General features: G+C 58.9%; 1 protein-coding gene across 1 annotated transcript in view; it reads left to right on the top strand.

Moving 5' to 3' along the window:
- The window catches only part of DNAAF8 (dynein axonemal assembly factor 8), a 111,781-nt gene that overhangs the window by 43,514 nt on the left and 49,550 nt on the right, over positions 1 to 18,717 (top strand). Inside the window, 2 exon segments of the mRNA XM_054161256.1 lie at positions 9,965 to 10,213; positions 11,735 to 11,841. Of these exon segments, the coding sequence (XP_054017231.1) occupies positions 9,965 to 10,213; positions 11,735 to 11,841 (356 nt within the window).

Here is an 18,717-nt window from a genome sequence, read left to right on the forward strand (position 1 = left end):
AAGCTGTCAAACAGGCTTCAAAAGGACAGATTCATCCTGCCCTTTGCTTTCCAGATGTTGCTCCCATCTTGTCTTTATCTGAGGTGGTCCAGGTCTCACATGTCTGGCACCCCAAGTCTACTCTGCAGCCTCACAAAGTTGTCTGAAGAGCTGTAGTGAGAGGCCTTGAGCTACCTGGTCTAGTGGAAGGTGATCCTGCCAGTGCCAGGGGGGTGGAACTGGATGGTCTTTAAGGTCCCTTCCAACCAAACCATTCCTTGAACCCCTGAGAGCAAGTCTGAGGGCTCCATGTGGCCATGACCCATCTGTGGGTGAGACAATTGTCCTGGGACCTCATCTCTGTGCACTTACAGAAGGTCATCCAAGGCTGCAGGCACAGAAGAGCTGCATGGCTGAGGCATGGCTGGGGCATGGCAGGAGGGACACAGAAACACAGACCATTGAATTGTTGGCATAGGAAAAGACCTCTAAGGTCACTGAGCCCCAACCCAGCAGCCCAGCAGCAGCATGGGCACTGCCCCGTGTCCTGAGGTGCCAGGATCTGCAGCCTGTCTCTGGGGGCAGGGCTCAGGGTGGTGTCTGGCAGTGCTCATGGCTTTGGGGAGCACCTTGTGTGTGAGACACAAATCCTTCCTGCAGCTTCTGCTTCCCTGCTGTAGCCAGGAGCCACTCCAGAAGACTCTCTGAGCTCATCTGGCAGCAAAGGCTCTTTTTCTGGTGTCAGAAGTGAGAGCAGGACACACAGTAAGCCAGAAAGAGAGGGTGGAGGTGGTCATTTGTCTCTCTGACAGCTCAGGATTCATGATCCTGCTGCACACAGCTGCAGCCTGCAATGTGCTGCTGCCTGCCTCTGCTCAGTGTTGTGCAGCCCCTGTGCCTTCTGCTGGGACTTCCCTCATGGCTTCCTCTTGGAGCACAGCAGCAGCCCTGGGCTTCTCTGGATGCTTGTTGGTACCCTCTCAGTCTTGGCCATGGTACAACCTGCTCTTTGCCAGAATCTCAAGGTAGGAGAAATCAGAATTTCTCTCCCACAACAAAGAAGAAAAAGGATAATTAATAGAGTGCTTTGGCTTGGAAGGGACCTCAGATATCACCAGCTCCAGCCCCCTGCCATGGGCAGGGACACCTCCACCAGCACAGGCTGCTCAGGGCCTCATCCAGCCTGGTCCTGAATACCTCCAGGCAGGAGGCAGCCACAGCCTCCCTGGGCAGCCTGTGCCAGAGTCTCCCCAGCCTCAGTGCCAACAATTCCTTCCCCATCTCCACTCTCAGTCTCTCCTCTCCCAGCTCAAAGCCATTGTTCCTCATCCTGGCACTCCCATCCCTTGTCCAAAGTCCCTCCCCAGCTCTCCTGGAGCCCTTCAGGTACTGGGAGGCTGCTCTGAGGTCTCCCCAGATGCTGTGTGTCCCTGGGTGTCATCAGAGCTGGATTCAATCGCAGTTATCAGAGACATTCCCCATCCAGGCTGAAGCTCAGAGCCTGCTGTGCTGAGCTGGCTCTAAGCAGGACATAAAGAACCCTCTGCAGCTCTGGCAGTGCAGCCTCTACCCACCCAAGGCAGGAGCAGCCAGCTTCTCCAGGAGGATGCTGTGGGACACAGTGCCAAATGTCCACTGAAGTTCAGTAATCAGCATCCCCTGGCCACAGAAGATGGGCCTGGATGAGACACCAAGAAGGGCAGCGTGGGTGCCTGAACTCGAATCCCTGAGCCTTTACACAGCAGAGCTTTCAAACCCTGCCCCATGCCAGCCAAGTATTTCCTTGCTTCCACTTGTGCAGTGGAGCTATGGGGCCTGGGTAAAGCTCAGGTGGAGTGTTAGTAGTTCCTGATGTAGAGCATCAACAGAGCAACAGCAGCTACAGAGCATGGACCTTGCCTTTCTCTAGGCTTGGACTGCCTGTGAAGCCAGGCAGCTCTCCTGGCAGGCTTGGGTGTGACACAATCTGCACCACAGGCAATCCACTGCTGCTGGGAGGAGAGGCTGACAGCCAGGGCAAGAGCTCACCTCTCCCTCAGAACCAGGGCAAGAGCTCTCCTCTCCCTCAGAGCCAGGGCAATTGCTCTCCTCTCCCTCAGAGCCAGGGCAAGAGCTCTCCTCTCCCTCAGAGCCAGGGCAAGAGCTTCCTCTACCTCAGAGCCAGGGCAAGAGCTCTCCTCTCCCTCAGAGCCAGGGCAAGAGCTCTCCTCTACCTCAGAGCCAGGGCAAGAGCTTCCTCTCCCTCAGAGCCAGGGCAAGAGCTCTCCTCTCCCTCACAGCCAGGGCAAGAGCTCTCCTCTCCCTCAGAGCCAGGGCAAGAGCTCTCCTCTCCCTCAGAGCCAGGGCAAGAGCTTCCTCTCCCTCAGAGCCAGGGCAAGAGCTCTCCTCTCCCTCAGAGCCAGGGCAATTGCTCTCCTCTCCCTCAGAGCCAGGGCAAGAGCTTCCTCTCCCTCAGAGCCAGGGCAAGAGCTCACCTCTCCCTCAGAGGCAGGGCAAGAGCTCTCCTCTCCCTCAGAGCCAGGGCAAGAGCTCTCCTCTCCCTCAGAGCCAGGGCAAGAGCTTCCTCTCCCTCAGAGCCAGGGCAAGAGCTCTCCTCTCCCTCAGAGCCAGGGCAATTGCTCTCCTCTCCCTCAGAGCCAGGGCAAGAGCTTCCTCTCCCTCACAGCCAGGGCAAGAGCTCTCCTCTCCCTCAGAGCCAGGGCAAGAGCTCTCCTCTCCCTCAGAGGCAGGGCAAGAGCTCTCCTCTCCCTCAGAGGCAGGGCAAGAGCTCTCCTCTCCCTCAGAGCCAGGGCAAGAGCTTCCTCTACCTCAGAGCCAGGGCAAGAGCTCTCCTCCCCCTCAGAGCCAGGGCAAGAGCTCTCCTCTACCTCAGAGCCAGGGCAAGAGCTTCCTCTCCCTCACAGCCAGGGCAAGAGCTCTCCTCTCCCTCAGAGGCAGGGCAAGAGCTCTCCTCTCCCTCAGAGCCAGGGCAAGAGCTCTCCTCTACCTCAGAGCCAGGGCAAGAGCTTCCTCTCCCTCACAGCCAGGGCAAGAGCTCTCCTCTCCCTCCGAGCCAGGGCAAGAGCTTCCTCTCCCTCACAGCCAGGGCAAGAGCTCTCCTCTACCTCAGAGCCAGGGCAAGAGCTTCCTCTCCCTCACAGCCAGGGCAAGAGCTCTCCTCTCCCTCCGAGCCAGGGCAAGAGCTTCCTCTCCCTCACAGCCAGGGCAAGAGCTCTCCTCTCCCTCAGAGGCAGGGCAAGAGCTCTCCTCTCCCTCAGAGGCAGGGCAAGAGCTCTCCTCTCCCTCAGAGCCAGGGCAAGAGCTCTCCTCTCCCTCACAGCCAGGGCAAGAGCTCTCCTCTCCCTCAGAGCCAGGGCAAGAGCTCTCCTCTCCCTCAGAGGCAGGGCAAGAGCTCTCCTCTCCCTCAGAGGCAGGGCAAGAGTTCTCCTCTCCCTCACAGCCAGGGTAAGAGCTCTCCTCTCCCTCAGAGCCAGGGCAAGAGCTCTCCTCTCCCTCAGAGGCAGGGCAAGAGCTCTCCTCTCCCTCAGAGCCAGGGCAAGAGCTTCCTCTCCCTCAGAGCCAGGGCAAGAGCTCTCCTCTCCCTCACAGCCAGGGTAAGAGCTCTCCTCTCCCTCAGAGCCAGGGCAAGAGCTTCCTCTCCCTCAGAGCCAGGGCAAGAGCTCTCCTCTCCCTCAGAGCCAGGGCAAGAGCTTCCTCTCCCTCACAGCCAGGGCAAGAGCTCTCCTCTCCCTCCGAGCCAGGGCAAGAGCTTCCTCTCCCTCACAGCCAGGGCAAGAGCTCTCCTCTCCCTCAGAGGCAGGGCAAGAGCTCTCCTCTCCCTCAGAGCCAGGGCAAGAGCTCTCCTCTCCCTCAGAGGCAGGGCAAGAGCTCTCCTCTCCCTCAGAGGCAGGGCAAGAGCTCTCCTCTCCCTCAGAGCCAGGGCAAGAGCTCTCCTCTCCCTCAGAGGCAGGGCAAGAGCTCTCCTCTCCCTCAGAGGCAGGGCAAGAGCTCTCCTCTCCCTCAGAGGCAGGGCAAGAGCTCTCCTCTCCCTCACAGCCAGGGTAAGAGCTCTCCTCTCCCTCAGAGCCAGGGCAAGAGCTCTCCTCTCCCTCAGAGCCAGGGCAAGAGCTTCCTCTCCCTCAGAGCCAGGGCAAGAGCTCACCTCTCCCTCAGAGCCAGGGTAAGAGCTCTCCTCTCCCTCAGAGCCAGGGCAAGAGCTCTCCTCTCCCTCAGAGCTAGGGCAAGAGCTCTCCTCTCCCTCAGAGCCAGGGCAAGAGTTCTCCTCTCCCTCACAGCCAGGGCAAGAGCTCTCCTCTGCCTCAGAGGCAGGGCAAGAGTTCTCCTCTCCCTCAGAGCCAGGGCAAGAGCTCTCCTCTGCCTCAGAGCCAGGGCAAGAGCTCTCCTCTCCCTCAGAGCCAGGGCAAGAGCTCTCCTCTGCCTCAGAGGCAGGGCAAGAGCTCTCCTCTGCCTCAGAGGCAGGGCAAGAGCTCTCCTCTCCCTCAGAGGCAGGGCAAGAGCTCTCCTCTCCCTCAGAGCCAGGGCAAGAGCTCTCCTCTCCCTCAGAGCCAGGGCAAGAGCTTCCTCTCCCTCACAGCCAGGGCAAGAGCTCTCCTCTCCCTCCGAGCCAGGGCAAGAGCTTCCTCTCCCTCACAGCCAGGGCAAGAGCTCTCCTCTACCTCAGAGCCAGGGCAAGAGCTTCCTCTCCCTCACAGCCAGGGCAAGAGCTCTCCTCTCCCTCCGAGCCAGGGCAAGAGCTTCCTCTCCCTCACAGCCAGGGCAAGAGCTCTCCTCTCCCTCAGAGGCAGGGCAAGAGCTCTCCTCTCCCTCAGAGGCAGGGCAAGAGCTCTCCTCTCCCTCACAGCCAGGGCAAGAGCTCTCCTCTCCCTCAGAGGCAGGGCAAGAGCTCTCCTCTCCCTCAGAGGCAGGGCAAGAGCTCTCCTCTCCCTCAGAGCCAGGGCAAGAGCTCTCCTCTCCCTCAGAGGCAGGGCAAGAGCTCTCCTCTCCCTCAGAGGCAGGGCAAGAGTTCTCCTCTCCCTCACAGCCAGGGTAAGAGCTCTCCTCTCCCTCAGAGCCAGGGCAAGAGCTCTCCTCTCCCTCAGAGGCAGGGCAAGAGCTCTCCTCTCCCTCAGAGGCAGGGCAAGAGTTCTCCTCTCCCTCACAGCCAGGGTAAGAGCTCTCCTCTCCCTCAGAGCCAGGGCAAGAGCTTCCTCTCCCTCAGAGCCAGGGCAAGAGCTCTCCTCTCCCTCACAGCCAGGGTAAGAGCTCTCCTCTCCCTCAGAGCCAGGGCAAGAGCTTCCTCTCCCTCAGAGCCAGGGCAAGAGCTCTCCTCTACCTCAGAGCCAGGGCAAGAGCTTCCTCTCCCTCACAGCCAGGGCAAGAGCTCTCCTCTCCCTCAGAGGCAGGGCAAGAGCTCTCCTCTCCCTCAGAGCCAGGGCAAGAGCTTCCTCTCCCTCAGAGCCAGGGCAAGAGCTCTCCTCTCCCTCAGAGCCAGGGCAAGAGCTTCCTCTCCCTCACAGCCAGGGCAAGAGCTCTCCTCTCCCTCCGAGCCAGGGCAAGAGCTTCCTCTCCCTCACAGCCAGGGCAAGAGCTCTCCTCTCCCTCAGAGGCAGGGCAAGAGCTCTCCTCTCCCTCAGAGCCAGGGCAAGAGCTCTCCTCTCCCTCAGAGGCAGGGCAAGAGCTCTCCTCTCCCTCAGAGCCAGGGCAAGAGCTCTCCTCTCCCTCAGAGGCAGGGCAAGAGCTCTCCTCTCCCTCAGAGGCAGGGCAAGAGCTCTCCTCTCCCTCACAGCCAGGGTAAGAGCTCTCCTCTCCCTCAGAGCCAGGGCAAGAGCTTCCTCTCCCTCAGAGCCAGGGCAAGAGCTCACCTCTCCCTCAGAGCCAGGGTAAGAGCTCTCCTCTCCCTCAGAGCCAGGGCAAGAGCTCTCCTCTCCCTCAGAGCTAGGGCAAGAGCTCTCCTCTCCCTCAGAGCCAGGGCAAGAGTTCTCCTCTCCCTCACAGCCAGGGCAAGAGCTCTCCTCTGCCTCAGAGGCAGGGCAAGAGTTCTCCTCTCCCTCAGAGCCAGGGCAAGAGCTCTCCTCTGCCTCAGAGCCAGGGCAAGAGCTCTCCTCTCCCTCAGAGCCAGGGCAAGAGCTCTCCTCTCCCTCAGAGGCAGGGCAAGAGCTCTCCTCTGCCTCAGAGGCAGGGCAAGAGCTCTCCTCTCCCTCAGAGGCAGGGCAAGAGCTCTCCTCTCCCTCAGAGGCAGGGCAAATGCTTTCCTTATCCTCAGGCACAAGGTGAGCTTGCAGCAAGTTCAGCAGAGGAACCCCCTCCAGTCTCCTTGCCTTGCTTTCTACACTGGAAAGCAATCAGAGCACTCTGCCTCCATAGTGGGGGTGCAGCTGCAGCTGTCCCAGTGCTGGGCACAGGGCACATGGATCCTGACAGCTGGAGAAATGAAGAAGGACTCCAGGAATGAGGAAGAACATCATGAAATCAGCAGTCATTAGCAGATGACAGGCAGCAGATCTGCTTCAGTGCTCTCTCCCATGCCCCATTATTTAGGAGCCATTCACTGGAGCTGAGCAGTGCAGCAGCAGTTTGCAAATGGGAGTTTTGCCCTTAGCTCCAGAACATTCCAATGATTGCTTTAAACATTTACAGCCAGTTTCTGTGGTGTCTGCCTGCACCTCTGCCTTCTGCTTCTTATGCAACAACTGAGGGAGTTGGGTGTGATTGGAAAGTGCAGGGAAGAAAATGCCATCCCTTGCTGCCTTCCCCTGGAGCTGCAGAGGAGCCACCTCTGCTATGTCTCTGGGGTTATTTAATGAGCCCCAGGAGGGAAGGTTTGCCAGGGACACAGGGAAGAGGTGGTGCAGGAAACAAGGGAATCAGGGAAGCCTAGAATCAGAGAAGGGACCTCCAGAGATCATCCAGTCCAACCCCCTGCCAGAACAGGGGCACCCAGGGCAGGGCACACTGAACACCTGAAGGATGGCCAAGGGCTCAGGCCCAGCCAGCATGGAGTTAGGAAGGGCAGGTCCTGCCTCTCCAGCCTGATCTCCTTCCATGCCCAGGTGACTACCTGGTGGCTGTGGGGCAGGCTGTGGATGTGCTCTGCCTGGACCTCAGCAAGGCCTTGGACACCATCCCCCACAGCAAACTCCTGGCCAAGATGTCAGCCCCTGGCTGGGACAGCAGCTCTCTGAGCTGGGTTAGGAACTGGCTGGAGGCTGAGCCCAGAGAGTGGTGGTGAATGGTGCCACAGCCAGCTGGCAGCCAGGCACCAGTGGTGTGCCCCAGGGAGCAGTGCTGGGCCCCAGCCTGTTCAATATCTTCATTGATGATATGGATGAGGGGATTGAGTCAGGCATCAGCAAATTTGCAGCTGACAGCAAGCTGGGGGCAGAGGTTGGTCAGTTAGAGGGCTGAAGGGCTCTGCAGAGGGATCTTGCCAGGCTGGACAGATGGGCAGAGGCCAACAGGATGGCATTCAACAAGTCCCAGTGCCAGGGGCTGCACTTTGGCCACAGCAACCCCAGGCAGAGCTACAGGCTGGGGTCAGAGTGGCTGAGAGCTGCCAAACAGAGAGGGACCTGGGGGTGGTGGGGGACAGCTGGCTGAACATGAGCCAGCAGTGTGCCCAGGGGGCCAAGAAGGCCAAGGGCATCCTGGCCTGCATCAGGAAGAGTGTAGCCAGCAGGAGCAGGGAGGTCATTGTGCCCCTGTACACTGCACTGGTTAGGCCACACCTTGAGTCCTGTGTCCAGCTCTGGGCTCCTCAGCTCAAGAAGGACATTGAGAGACTTGAAGGTGTCCAGAGAAGGGCAACAAAGCTGGGGAGGGGTCTGGGGCACAGCCCTGGGAGGAGAGGCTGAGGGAGCTGGGGTTGCTTAGCCTGCAGAAGAGGAGGCTTAGGGGAGACCTCATTGCCCTCTACAACTACATGAAGGGAGGTTGTAGCCAGGTGGGGGTTGGGCTCTTCTCCCAGGCACCCAGCAGCAGAACAAGAGGACACAGTCTCAAGCTGTGCCAGGGGAGGTTTAGACTCGAGGTGAGGAGAAAGTTCTTCACTGAGTGAGTCGTTAGCCATTGGGATGTGCTGCCCAGGGAGGTGGTGGAGTCCCCATCCCTGGAGGTGTTCAGGAGGGGCTTGGATGTGGCTCTTGGTGCCATGGTCTAGTCGTGAGGTCTGTGGTGCCAGGTTGGACTCGGAGATCCTTGAGGTCTCTTCCAACCTTGGTGATACTGTGATATTGTGATACTGTGATGCTGTAACACATCCAGGTGGGTCTGGAAAGTCTCCAAGGAGACCCCACAGCCTCTCCAGGCCTCCAGCACCCTCACACCAAACAGCTTTCTCCTTCTGGTGAGGTGGAACCTCCTGAGTGCCAGCTTCTACCCACTGTTCCTTGTCCTCTCACTGGGCACCACCAACCAGCCTGGCCCCTTCCTCTTGCCCCCAGCCCTCAGCTGTTCATAGACATTGGTCAGCTCTCCTCTCAGCCTTCTCACGACTAGAGCCCCACAGGGAAGCCATGGTCCTGGCAGGGAGACGAAGGTGGCTGCTCAGTCATCTGCCTGCACACAACACAGACCTTCACTTGCTGCAGAAGGACTCAGAAGGAGCACAGCCTTCCAGTTTGGGAGCCCCTGACCTCTTTTCCCATATGTGATGGAAGCTCCAGAAAACAGCCCTGGCCTCAGGCCCGTGGCCCTGCCCTGCCTCCCCTTCATGCCCAGCCCTCCTGGTGGGCATGGACACCTCAAAGGTGTGACTGTGGGTACCTGCTGCTCTGTGGGACCTAACTCAGTACACTCCTCCCCAGAGGGGCTCTGGGGTACCAGCTCCTCCCCACAGCACCTCTGGGGTACCAGCTCCTCCCCACAGCACCTCTGGGGTACCAGCTCCTCCTCACAGTGCCTCTGGGGTACCTGCTCCTCCCTGCAGGGGCTCTGGGGTACCAGCTCCTCCCCACAGCACCTCTGGGGTACCAGCTCCTCCTCACAGTGCCTCTGTGGTACCAGCTCCTCCCCACAGCGCCTCTGGGGTACCAGCTCCTCCCCACAGCACCTCTGGGGTACCAGCTCCTCCTCACAGTGCCTCTGTGGTACCAGCTCCTCCCCACAGCGCCTCTGGGGTACCTGTTCCTCCCTGCAGGGGCTCAGGGGTACCAGCTCCTCCCCACAGCACCTCTGGGGTACCAGCTCCTCCTCACAGGGGCTCTGGGGTACCAGCTCCTCCTCACAGTGCCTCTGGGGTACCAGCTCCTCCCCACAGTGCCTCTGGGGTACCAGCTCCTCCTCACAGTGCCTCTGGGGTACCAGCTCCTCCCCACAGGGGCTCTGGGGTACCAGCTCCTCCTCACAGTGCCTCTGGGGTACCAGCTCCTCCCCACAGCACCTCTGGGGTACCAGCTCCTCCTCACAGTGCCTCTGGGGTACCAGCTCCTCCCTGCAGGGGCTCTGGGGTACCAGCTCCTCCTCACAGTGCCTCTGGGGTACCAGCTCCTCCCTGCAGGGGCTCTGGGGTACCAGCTCCTCCTCACAGTGCCTCTGGGGTACCTGTTCCTCCCTGCAGGGGCTCTGGGGTACCAGCTCCTCCCCACAGGGGCTCTGCTCCTCTTTCTTTAACATCCAGCCCTGGATAATTTCAGATTACTGCTGGGTGAAAACACTCAGCTGGCTGCCAGCCTTCCACCCACAGGACAGGGGGCCAGGACAGGCAGCCCCAGCCCTCCTGTGGGTTCCCTTCAGGTACTGAAATGCAGCTCTAACATCTCCCTGCAGCCTTCTCTTCTCCAGGCTGCACAGCCTCAGCTCTCCCAGCCTGTGCCCACAGGGGAGGTTCTGCAGCCTCTGCTCATCTCTGTGGCCTCCTCTGGCCCCTCTCCAGCAGCTCCAGGTCCTTGTGCTGGGGGCCCCATGGCTGGACCCAGCCTTGCAGGTGCCATCTGACTTTGACAGAGTGACCTGGCTGTCCTTGGGCTGGGCTCTTCCATCTCTTGGTCACACATCTGTTTGTCTTCCACAGAAGAGCTGCCTCCTTCCCACCCTTCAGAGACTGGCAAGGTGCCCCCAGTGCTGCCCTGAGGCGTGAGGGTCCCAGAGCCCGCAGCAGCCTGCGGGACGCCTCCGCGCTGGCCGGCGTGAGGGGCAGCAGCTCCAGCAGCGCCGCCTCCTGCAGCAGCCTCGGGGAGCCCCTTGGCCACCTGCCCCAGCACAGGGAGCTGTGCCTCTGCTTTGGCCTGCACCCTGCTTCCCAGGGCAGCAGCAGGGCAAGGTGAGAGCCCTGTGTCGATTCGAGCTGTGGCAGGGTGACAGGGGGGCCACACTTCGGCTTTACAGAGCAGCCTTCTGCTAAAGGGGGCTGGGACTTGGGCAGCTGTAAGGTCCTTTCTAACCCAGAACAGCCTAAAGCTATCTCAGAACCAAAGCACAGGGTGGCAACACTCTCTCTGCTTTGTATTCCCAAACCAGAGAGCTACAGTCTGCAGAAGTCCCTCTGCCACAGGTCTGCAGCACACAGTAGATCACAGAGCCCTGGAATGGGTTGGGTTGGAGAAGTCCTCCAAGCTCACCCTGTCCAGCCATCAACCCAGCCCCACCATGGCCACTAAACCATGGCCAAAGTGCCATGGGCACACGGTTCTTGTACTCCCTGGAGTGCAGGAGCAGGAGGCTCTGCATGCAGCTCGGTGGTGGCAGGGGAAGAGGCAGCCCCAGCCTGCTCCTCACACCCCCAGCCAAGCGGTTCCACAGGCTGCAGCTGCCTCGCTGCCACTGCCTCGCTGCCAAGCCCACACCTTCTGTTCCTGAGCTGGGAGCTGGTCCTTGGGGTGTGCAGCAGTGCTGGGGAGGGTTCTCTGGTGTGAAATCCCTGCCAGACTGGAGTGTGCCTGTTGGCCAACACCAGCCTTTAACACCAGCTAAACTCAGGCTGAAGCAGCAGACGTGAGGAGCGGCTCTGAGGTGCCTGTGGGTAGGCAAAGCTGTGGTGGTGCAGCCTGGCACCTTGGCTCCCAGATCCCTGTGCCAAGCTGGCTGCTTTGTGCTAGGCTGGTTTCATTGAGCACAGAGAGCCTCAGGGGCAGTGATACCCAGAGGTGTTCAGTCATACCCAGAGGTGTTCAGTCATACCCAGAGGTGCTCAGTCACAGACACCTTGGTGCAGCTCATGGCATGGACAAGGGACTGAGACGGCTTCTGCTGCTGCCAGAGAAGCTTCTGTGGCCCTGGGCTTGTTGCAGCAAGTAGGTTTGAGTCAGAACCTACCATAACAACTTTTAGATACATAGAATGGGTTGAAGATCATCCAGTGCCAAGCCCCTGCCATGGGCAGGGACACCTCCCACCAGCACAGCTTGCTCAAGGCCTCATCCAGCCTGGCCTGGGAACACCTTCAGAGAGAAGGCATCCACAGCCTCCCTGGGCAACCTGTGCCAGTGTCTCAGCACCCTGGAAAAGGTTCTCAAGAGTCTTTATCAACACTTTATCCCCCAGAGCCCACTGCTTCTGAGGACTGATTAATAACAAGCAACAATAAACACTCCATGGAGACATTTCTGGTTCCTGCACTGCTCCCAGGACTCCTCCAGCCTGGCCTTGAACACCTCCAGGGAGGGACATCCACAGCCTCCCTGGGCAACCTGTGCCAGAGTCTCCCCACCCTCACTGCAAACAATTTCCTCCTCAGCTCCATTCTCCATCTGCCCACCTCAAGCTTCAGTCCATTGCCCTTCATCCTGTCACTCCCAGCCCTTGACCAAAGTCCCTTCCTGGTTGTGACACTGGATTTCTTTAGCTCCCAGAGTCCTCCATCAGCTAGAGCAGAGGCAGATGAAGAGCAGGCTGCTCTCCAGAGCATGGTGCTGTCTCCACCTCCAGCAGTGCTTGTCTGCACTACCAAAGGTCAGTGCTGGGAGTGAATTGGGTTTTGTGGCTCTCCTTCTCTGCCAGTGTTACCCCACTCCAGCCCATCTGGCAGAGGAATTCTGCCTCCCTGGCACACTCAGGGCTGTCACCTGGCCATTGTAGAGCCAGGACTGACTTCCCAGTGAAGCACTGTTGCCTGAGATGAACTGACAGAGGAGTGTTCTCACCTCCTCCTTCTCCTCCTGGAGTAGCTGCTACAGCCATGTAGGCTGCTTAGATTTCACTGAAGGGTAAGGAAGGAGAGAAACAATACAGCAAAGAGGCACCCTGTGGGAAATCTCTGCATCCAGGGGATGTGCAGCACAGACAGGAATGGGAACAGCTCTAAGTGTCCTCAAGCTGCAGGTTGGTCTGATCAGAGATCATCTGCCTCTGCTCCAGAGAATCTTCATGGCTGTGAAGTGGTTCAGGTTCCATGCAGGGCAGGGCTGACCATGCAGTCAGAAAGGAAAGCAACTGTCAGCTGGGTATCACCTGGCTCTGCCCAAATCCCCCCTGGCAGGGGCAGTCCTCCAGCTTCTGCCTCTGCACCTAGGTGGGAGCCAGCTGACTGTGTCCAGCAGAACCCTGCCAGTGAGGGCCTCTGAGCAGGACCAGAGTGCTCCAAAGGTGCCTGCTGTCAAAGGCCAGCCTGGTGCAGAGGGGCTGGCACAGCAGAGCTCAGGTGCCAAGTGGCTCTCAGGCCCTGCATCTAGAGCAATGCTGTCTGGTTTCTACTCCCACAGCTGAAGACAGTTTCACAAGTTTAAAAAAACCCAGAGGAGTGGGAGCCCAGCAGCTGTCAGGGAGGGGGTGGCAGAAGAAAACAGGCTGCCCAGGGCAGTGGTGGAGTCCCCATCCCAGGAGGGCTTTCAAAGCCATAGAGATGTGGTGCTGAGGGACGTGGCCGAGCGGTCACCTGGCACTGCTGGGCTAAGGCTTGGTCTTAAAAGTCTTTTCCAGCCTAAATGATTCCATGAAAGCAGGGTTGGACTGACAGATAGAGAGCATGGGAAACTCTCTTGGCAAAGGAAAGCAGGAGAGCACAGGGCAGAAAGGTGAGAGCAGAGGAGAGTGTCAGAGAGGGTGAGAGGAGGCAGTGGGGAAGGGAGAAAGGAACAAAGCCTTGCCCTTGGGATACACTTCCCTAAAGTGAGCATGTGAACTCGGGCAGCCTGGCAGCCAGCCACTGGCTCTGTGCTAGCTGGGGCTGGGATTGATGGCAGTTGGTTGCTGCTGATAGAATGAGTCACATTCTCTGCCTCCCCTTCCTTTTCTGGCCGCTAATGATTCACAGCGGCTGTGGGCTGCCGCGTTACACCACACCACGTTCCATCTGCATTCGGGCTCAGGAAGTCACTGTCAGGCTCTGCTCCTCAGGTGGCTGGAGCAAGGCTCTCAGGAGAGAAGCTGCAAATCTGGGCTGGGAGCAGACTCTCTGGGGTTTGAAGGAAAGGAAACCTTCCCTGGCTCCTTCCCTCAGGCCTCCAGCAGCTCCTTTTGGAGACAGGAGGAGCACGCAGAGCAAACAGACTGCGGCTCCCACCAGCTACATCTTCCTCTCCTCAGCAATCAAAGTGCTCCTGACCCCAGCAGGCACTCCTGGGGATTTGGGAGGGGGGTGTGTGAAAAACAGGAGGTTTAGTAACTGGAGAGTGACCAAAATCTTGCAGCCTGCAAGCCTAAATGTTGCCAGTTCTCACGCAGTGGAGATGGCTCAGAGCCTGCAGAGCTGAGGCCACAAACCCAGACAGGCATTTTAGCCAACGAGCCTGTCCCATCCTCAGGGATTCTCCCTACTCCCCAGTCTCAATCTGCCCTGCTCCAGTCCCTAACCATTGTCCCTGGGCCTGGCACTCCCAGCCCTTGTCCAGAGTCCCTCCCCAGCTCTCCTGAAGCCCTTCAGGCACTGGGAGGCTGCTCTGAGGTCTGCCTGGAGCCTTCTCTTCTCCATGCTGCACAGCCCCAGCTCTCCCAGCCTGTCCCCACAGGGGAGGTTCTGCAGCCTCTGATCATCTCTGTGGCCTCCTCTGGCCCCTCTCCAGCAGCTCCATGATAAACAGAAGCTTTCCCTTGTTTTGTTGCTGCTGCTTTGAGCTCTGAGATTGAGCTGTGGTCACCCACTGTCCTACCTCCAAACCCAAGTGTCATTGGCACACAGAGTGAAATACTTCTGACCCCATTACAGCATTCAGTCAGAGCTGAGTGAGGAGGTGATGCTGAGGACTCGTCTCAAGAGCTTGCTCTTGGCAGGTGATGGAGATGTGAGTGTACCTTGTAAAGAGAAAGAAGGAGCTGTATTAGAGCTAGGACAGAATAATCCTGAAGGTGATGGTAAAAGCAGAGCCCCAGGAGAAGATCAGAACAAAGCAAAGGCCTCAGGCAGGTCTAAGGCTTCAGGGAAAGGTCTTGAGCTTGTCCTGTAGGACTTCAGATAGGGCTTAGACAGCACTCAGAAGGTCTTGGAGACGTCCTCCTGAGTTGGCCCACAGCATGGGTTACCACCAGGCTGGCTGTGAGCTTGGGGTTCAGCTTACAAAACAGCAGCCTAAACCCCCAAGGTTCCAACCCAAGATAAAGGCCAGGTGCTCCTACAGCCATATCTGCTGGGCACCTGAGCAGCCAGACCTGGTGGGTAAGAACTGGGTAGGAGAGAGCAAGCTGGCACCATAACCATGACAAGGACCTGAAGCTGTGAAGCCACAGATGGTACCAAACCAAAGAGTGAGGTGAGGGCAGGAAGGAGGAACTGCCCATGGTAAGTGACCATGGCAGCAACCATCTGAAGAACCTGAAAGTGTTCAAGGCCAGGGGACCGGATGGGAAGCACCCAGGGGTGCTGAGGGAGCTGGGGAGGAGGTTGCTAAACTACTCTTCATCATACTCCAAAAGCCCTGGCAGTCCAGGGAGGTCCCCAGAGACTGGAAAAGGGAAACATAACTCCATTTTCAGGAAGGGAAAGAGGAATGACCCAGGGGGCTACAGGCCAGGCAGTGTCATTCTGTGCCTGGTGAGAGCGCGGAGCAGAGCCTCCTGCAGGCACTGCTGAGGCAGAAGAATAGTGCAGAGATGATTTGGCATGGTCAGCACAGCTTCACCAAGGGCAAATCCTGCCTCACAACCCTGGTGGCCTTCTGTGACAAGCTCACAACATCAAGAGATGAAGGCTGAGCAGCTGAGGTCATTGACCTGGAGCTGAGCACAGCCTTCGCCACTGTCCTGCACCACATCCTGGTCCCCAGGCTGGGGCAGGATGGTTCCATGAATGGAGCATTCAGTGGGGACAGAACTGGCTTGAGGGCTGCACCCAAAGGGTGGCTGTCAATGGTCCATGGCCAAGTGGAGGCCAGGGACAAGTGAAGTCCCTCAGGGATCAGCACTGGGACCAGTCCTGTTGAACATCTGTGTGGGTGCCAGGGACAGTGGCACTGAGGCTCCCTCAGCACCAAGCTGTGTGGTGCAGCTGACAGCTGCAGGCAAGGATCCATCCAGAGGGACCTGCACAGGCTGCAGAGCTGGGCCCAGGGCAACCTCAGGAGGCTCAACAAGGCCAAGGGCAAGGTCCTGCAGCTGGGGCAGGGCAATCCCAGGCACTGATAGAGGCTGGGCAGGGACTGGCTGGAGAGCAGCCCTGAGGAAAAGGCCTTGGGGGTGCTGGGGGAGGAGAAGCTCAGCAGGAGCCAGCAGGGAGCACTTGCAGCCCAGAGAGCCAAGCAGAGCCTGGGCTGCAGCAAGAGAAGTGTGGCCAGCAGGGCCAGGGAGGGGATTCTGCCCCTCTGCTCCACTCTGCTGAGCCCACAGCTGCAGCTCTGGGGCCAGTGCTGGAGCCTCTGTGCCAGGAAGGATCTGGAGGGGCTGGAAGGTGTCCAGAGCAGGGCCACAAGGAGGAGCAGAGGGCTGGAGCTGCTCTGCTGTGAGCACAGCCTGAGAGAGTTGGGGTTGTGCAGGCTGGAGAGGAGAAGGCTCCCAGGAGACCTCCCTGTGGCCTTCCAGGATCTGCAGGGGGCTACAGGAAAGCTGGGGAGGGACTTTGGAGGGTGTCAGGGAGGGATAGGACTGGGGGGGATGGAGCAGAACTAGAAGTGGGGAGATTCAGCTTGGATGTGAGGAGAAGTTGTTCCCCATGAGGGTGGTGAGAGCCTGGCACAGGCTGCCCAGGGAGGTGGTGGAAGCCTCCTGCCTGGAGGTGTTTGCAGCCAGGCTGGATGTGGCTGTGAGCAACCTGCTGCGGTGTGAGGTGTCCCTGCCCATGGCAGGGGGTTGGAGCTGGCTGAGCCTTGAGCTCCCTTCCAACCCTGCTAGTTCTGTAATTCTATGATCACAAGGCTGGTTCAAAGATAAGAAGCCATAAGGCAAGCTCTGGCATGAGGAATAAGGGATGAAGGTTGCAGAGGGGACTCAAGAAGGGACAGGAGGAGAAGGAAGCAGAAGGTCTTGCTGAACAGGAATGTAGAAGCAAGATACAGGTTAGGACCACCAGTGACAGTAGGGGACTGGCTGGGGTTGCACTTTATGGTGGGCAAATGTCCAGCTGGACTTGCTGACCTTTAGTCATCAGTGTGGCCTTGAGGGAACTGAGTGCTGTGGGGTTTTCTGGCAGGGCTGGCACACAGCTGGCATGTGAAGGGACAGCACAGACCCCCCCAGGAGAGCTGAAGAGCTCACAGATGGTCCTGGTGAGGCAGCCTAGCTGGGGTAGATGATTCATAAAGATACCACTTCAGATGCCATGAGCTTCTCCAGTCCAGGCTGGCTCCAACAGCCATCACTGCCAGCTGGACAGAGCAATGAAACCACACAATACAGTGGCAGCCTTTGGGATGTCACAGAACCATGGAATGGCTCAGGTTGGAAGGGACCTCAGAGCTCATCCACCCTAACTCCCTGCCCTGGGCAGGGACACCTCTCAGCCAGACTCAGCTGCCCAGGGCCTCATCCAGCCTGGCCTTCAGCACCCCCAGGCAGGAGGCAGCCACAGCCTCCCTGGGCAGCCTGGGCCAGAGGCTCCCCAGCCTCACACTCAACAGCTTCTTCCTCAGCTCCACTCTAACCCTGCTCTGCCTCAGCTCCAAACCCTTCCCCCTTGGTCTTTCTCCAGACACCCTGGATGCCAAACCTGGGATGCTAATGATGATTGGTGATGAATTTACTTTTGTGGAGACCTGATTCTGTCCTGTGGAGCCATTTTGACTTCTTGGCTCATAAAAGTTCCCCTTAGCTTGACCACACTGCTTGTGAGGCAGCAGTGCCAGAGAAGGGCCTGCAGGACACAGTGCCATGGGAGGTGTGCTCCAGGGTGGAACTAGCAGTGTGGCCTGGCAGGATGCCACAGCTTCTGGGGAAATCATGTGCTGCTTTCCTGCCCTTCTCTTTGCCCCAAGGGCCATCATAGAATCAGTGAGGGTTGGAAGGGACCACAAGAATCATCTAGTTCCAACCCCTCTGCCATGGGCAGGGACACCCCACACTAGATCAGCCTGGGCAGAGCATCATCCAGCCTGGCCTTAAACACCTCAACCACCTCCCTGGACAACCCATTCCAGGGCTTCACCACTCTCATGGGGAAGAACTTCCTCCTCCCCTCCAGCCTGAATCTCCCCACCTCCAGCTTCATTCCATTCCCCCTAGTCCTATCACTACCTGAGATCCTGAGCAGTCCCTCCCCAGCCTGCTTGGAGCCCCCTTCAGATACTGGAAGGCCACAATGAGGTCACCTGGGAGCCTTCTCTTCTCCAGACTGAACAGCCCCAACTCCTTCAGTCTGCCCTCATAGGAGAGGTGCTCCAAGCCCTCTGCTCATCCTCCTGGCCCTGCTCTGGACCCCTTCCAGCACCTCCAGATCCCTCTTGTCCTAGGGGCTCCAGAACTGGAGGCAGTACTCCAGGTGGGGTCTCAGCAGAGCTGAGTAGAGGGGGAGAATCCCCTCCCTTGCCCTGCTGGCCACACTTCTCCTGATGCAGCCCAGGATCTGATTGGCTTTCCGGGCTGCAAGTGCACACTGAGAGCTCCTGGTGAGCTTCTCCTCCACCAGCACCCAGCCAAGCTGCCCCTCTGGTCTCTCCCCACACTCACAGCAGTGTGCTCACAGGGCTGTGTCCTGCAAGGAGTCAGTGCTGCGGCTGCCACCCAGGCAAGAGCACGGCAGAGGCAGGGACAAAGCAGAGCTCTGCTGTGCTCCTTGTGTCAGCAGGTGCTCTGTAGTGCTGTGAGCTCCTGGATGGGGGAGCAGCACTGCTCTGGGAAGTGCTCTCCCGGCTCCTGTTCTCCCCAGGCCAGCCAGCATCACATTCTCTGGGTTACAGAGACCTGGGTTCTGCTTTTGCCCCTGCCTGCACTTCTCCACAGACCATCTTGCCTTCCTGTGCCTCAGTTCCACCTGCAAAGAAGCACAGTGCCCCTGGACTCCTCATGTAAAGCCCAGGGCTGATTGGTGTTGGGCAGCATTCCTCACCCTTCCAGGATCTTCACTTGCTGGGTCTCTGTGTCTGGGACAGGGCAGGCTGCCCCTTGGCTGCTGAAGACCTCTGGTGACAGGAAAGGGAGACTCAGTGCAGATAATGAAAGTGCCTCCCTTTCTAGTCACAGAATCCCAGCATCCCAGCTTGTGGGAGTGGGAAGGGAGCTCTGGAGCTCCCCCAGCCCAAGCCCTGCTCCAGCAGGGCACCCACAGCACCCTGCCCAGCAGCACAGTGCCCAGGGGGGGTTGGAAGCTCTCCACACCAGGAGACTCCACAACCTCTCTGGGCAGCCTGCTCCAGGCCTCCAGCAGCCTCACCCCAAACAACTTTCTCCTCCTGCTCAGCTCCAACCTCCTGCCTGACACTTGCTGCCCCTTGCCCCTTGTGCTGGCCCTGGGCAGCACTCAGCAGAGCC

Source organism: Dryobates pubescens, chromosome 4 (assembly GCF_014839835.1).
Source record: "Dryobates pubescens isolate bDryPub1 chromosome 4, bDryPub1.pri, whole genome shotgun sequence".
Classification (NCBI taxonomy): domain Eukaryota; kingdom Metazoa; phylum Chordata; class Aves; order Piciformes; family Picidae; genus Dryobates; species Dryobates pubescens.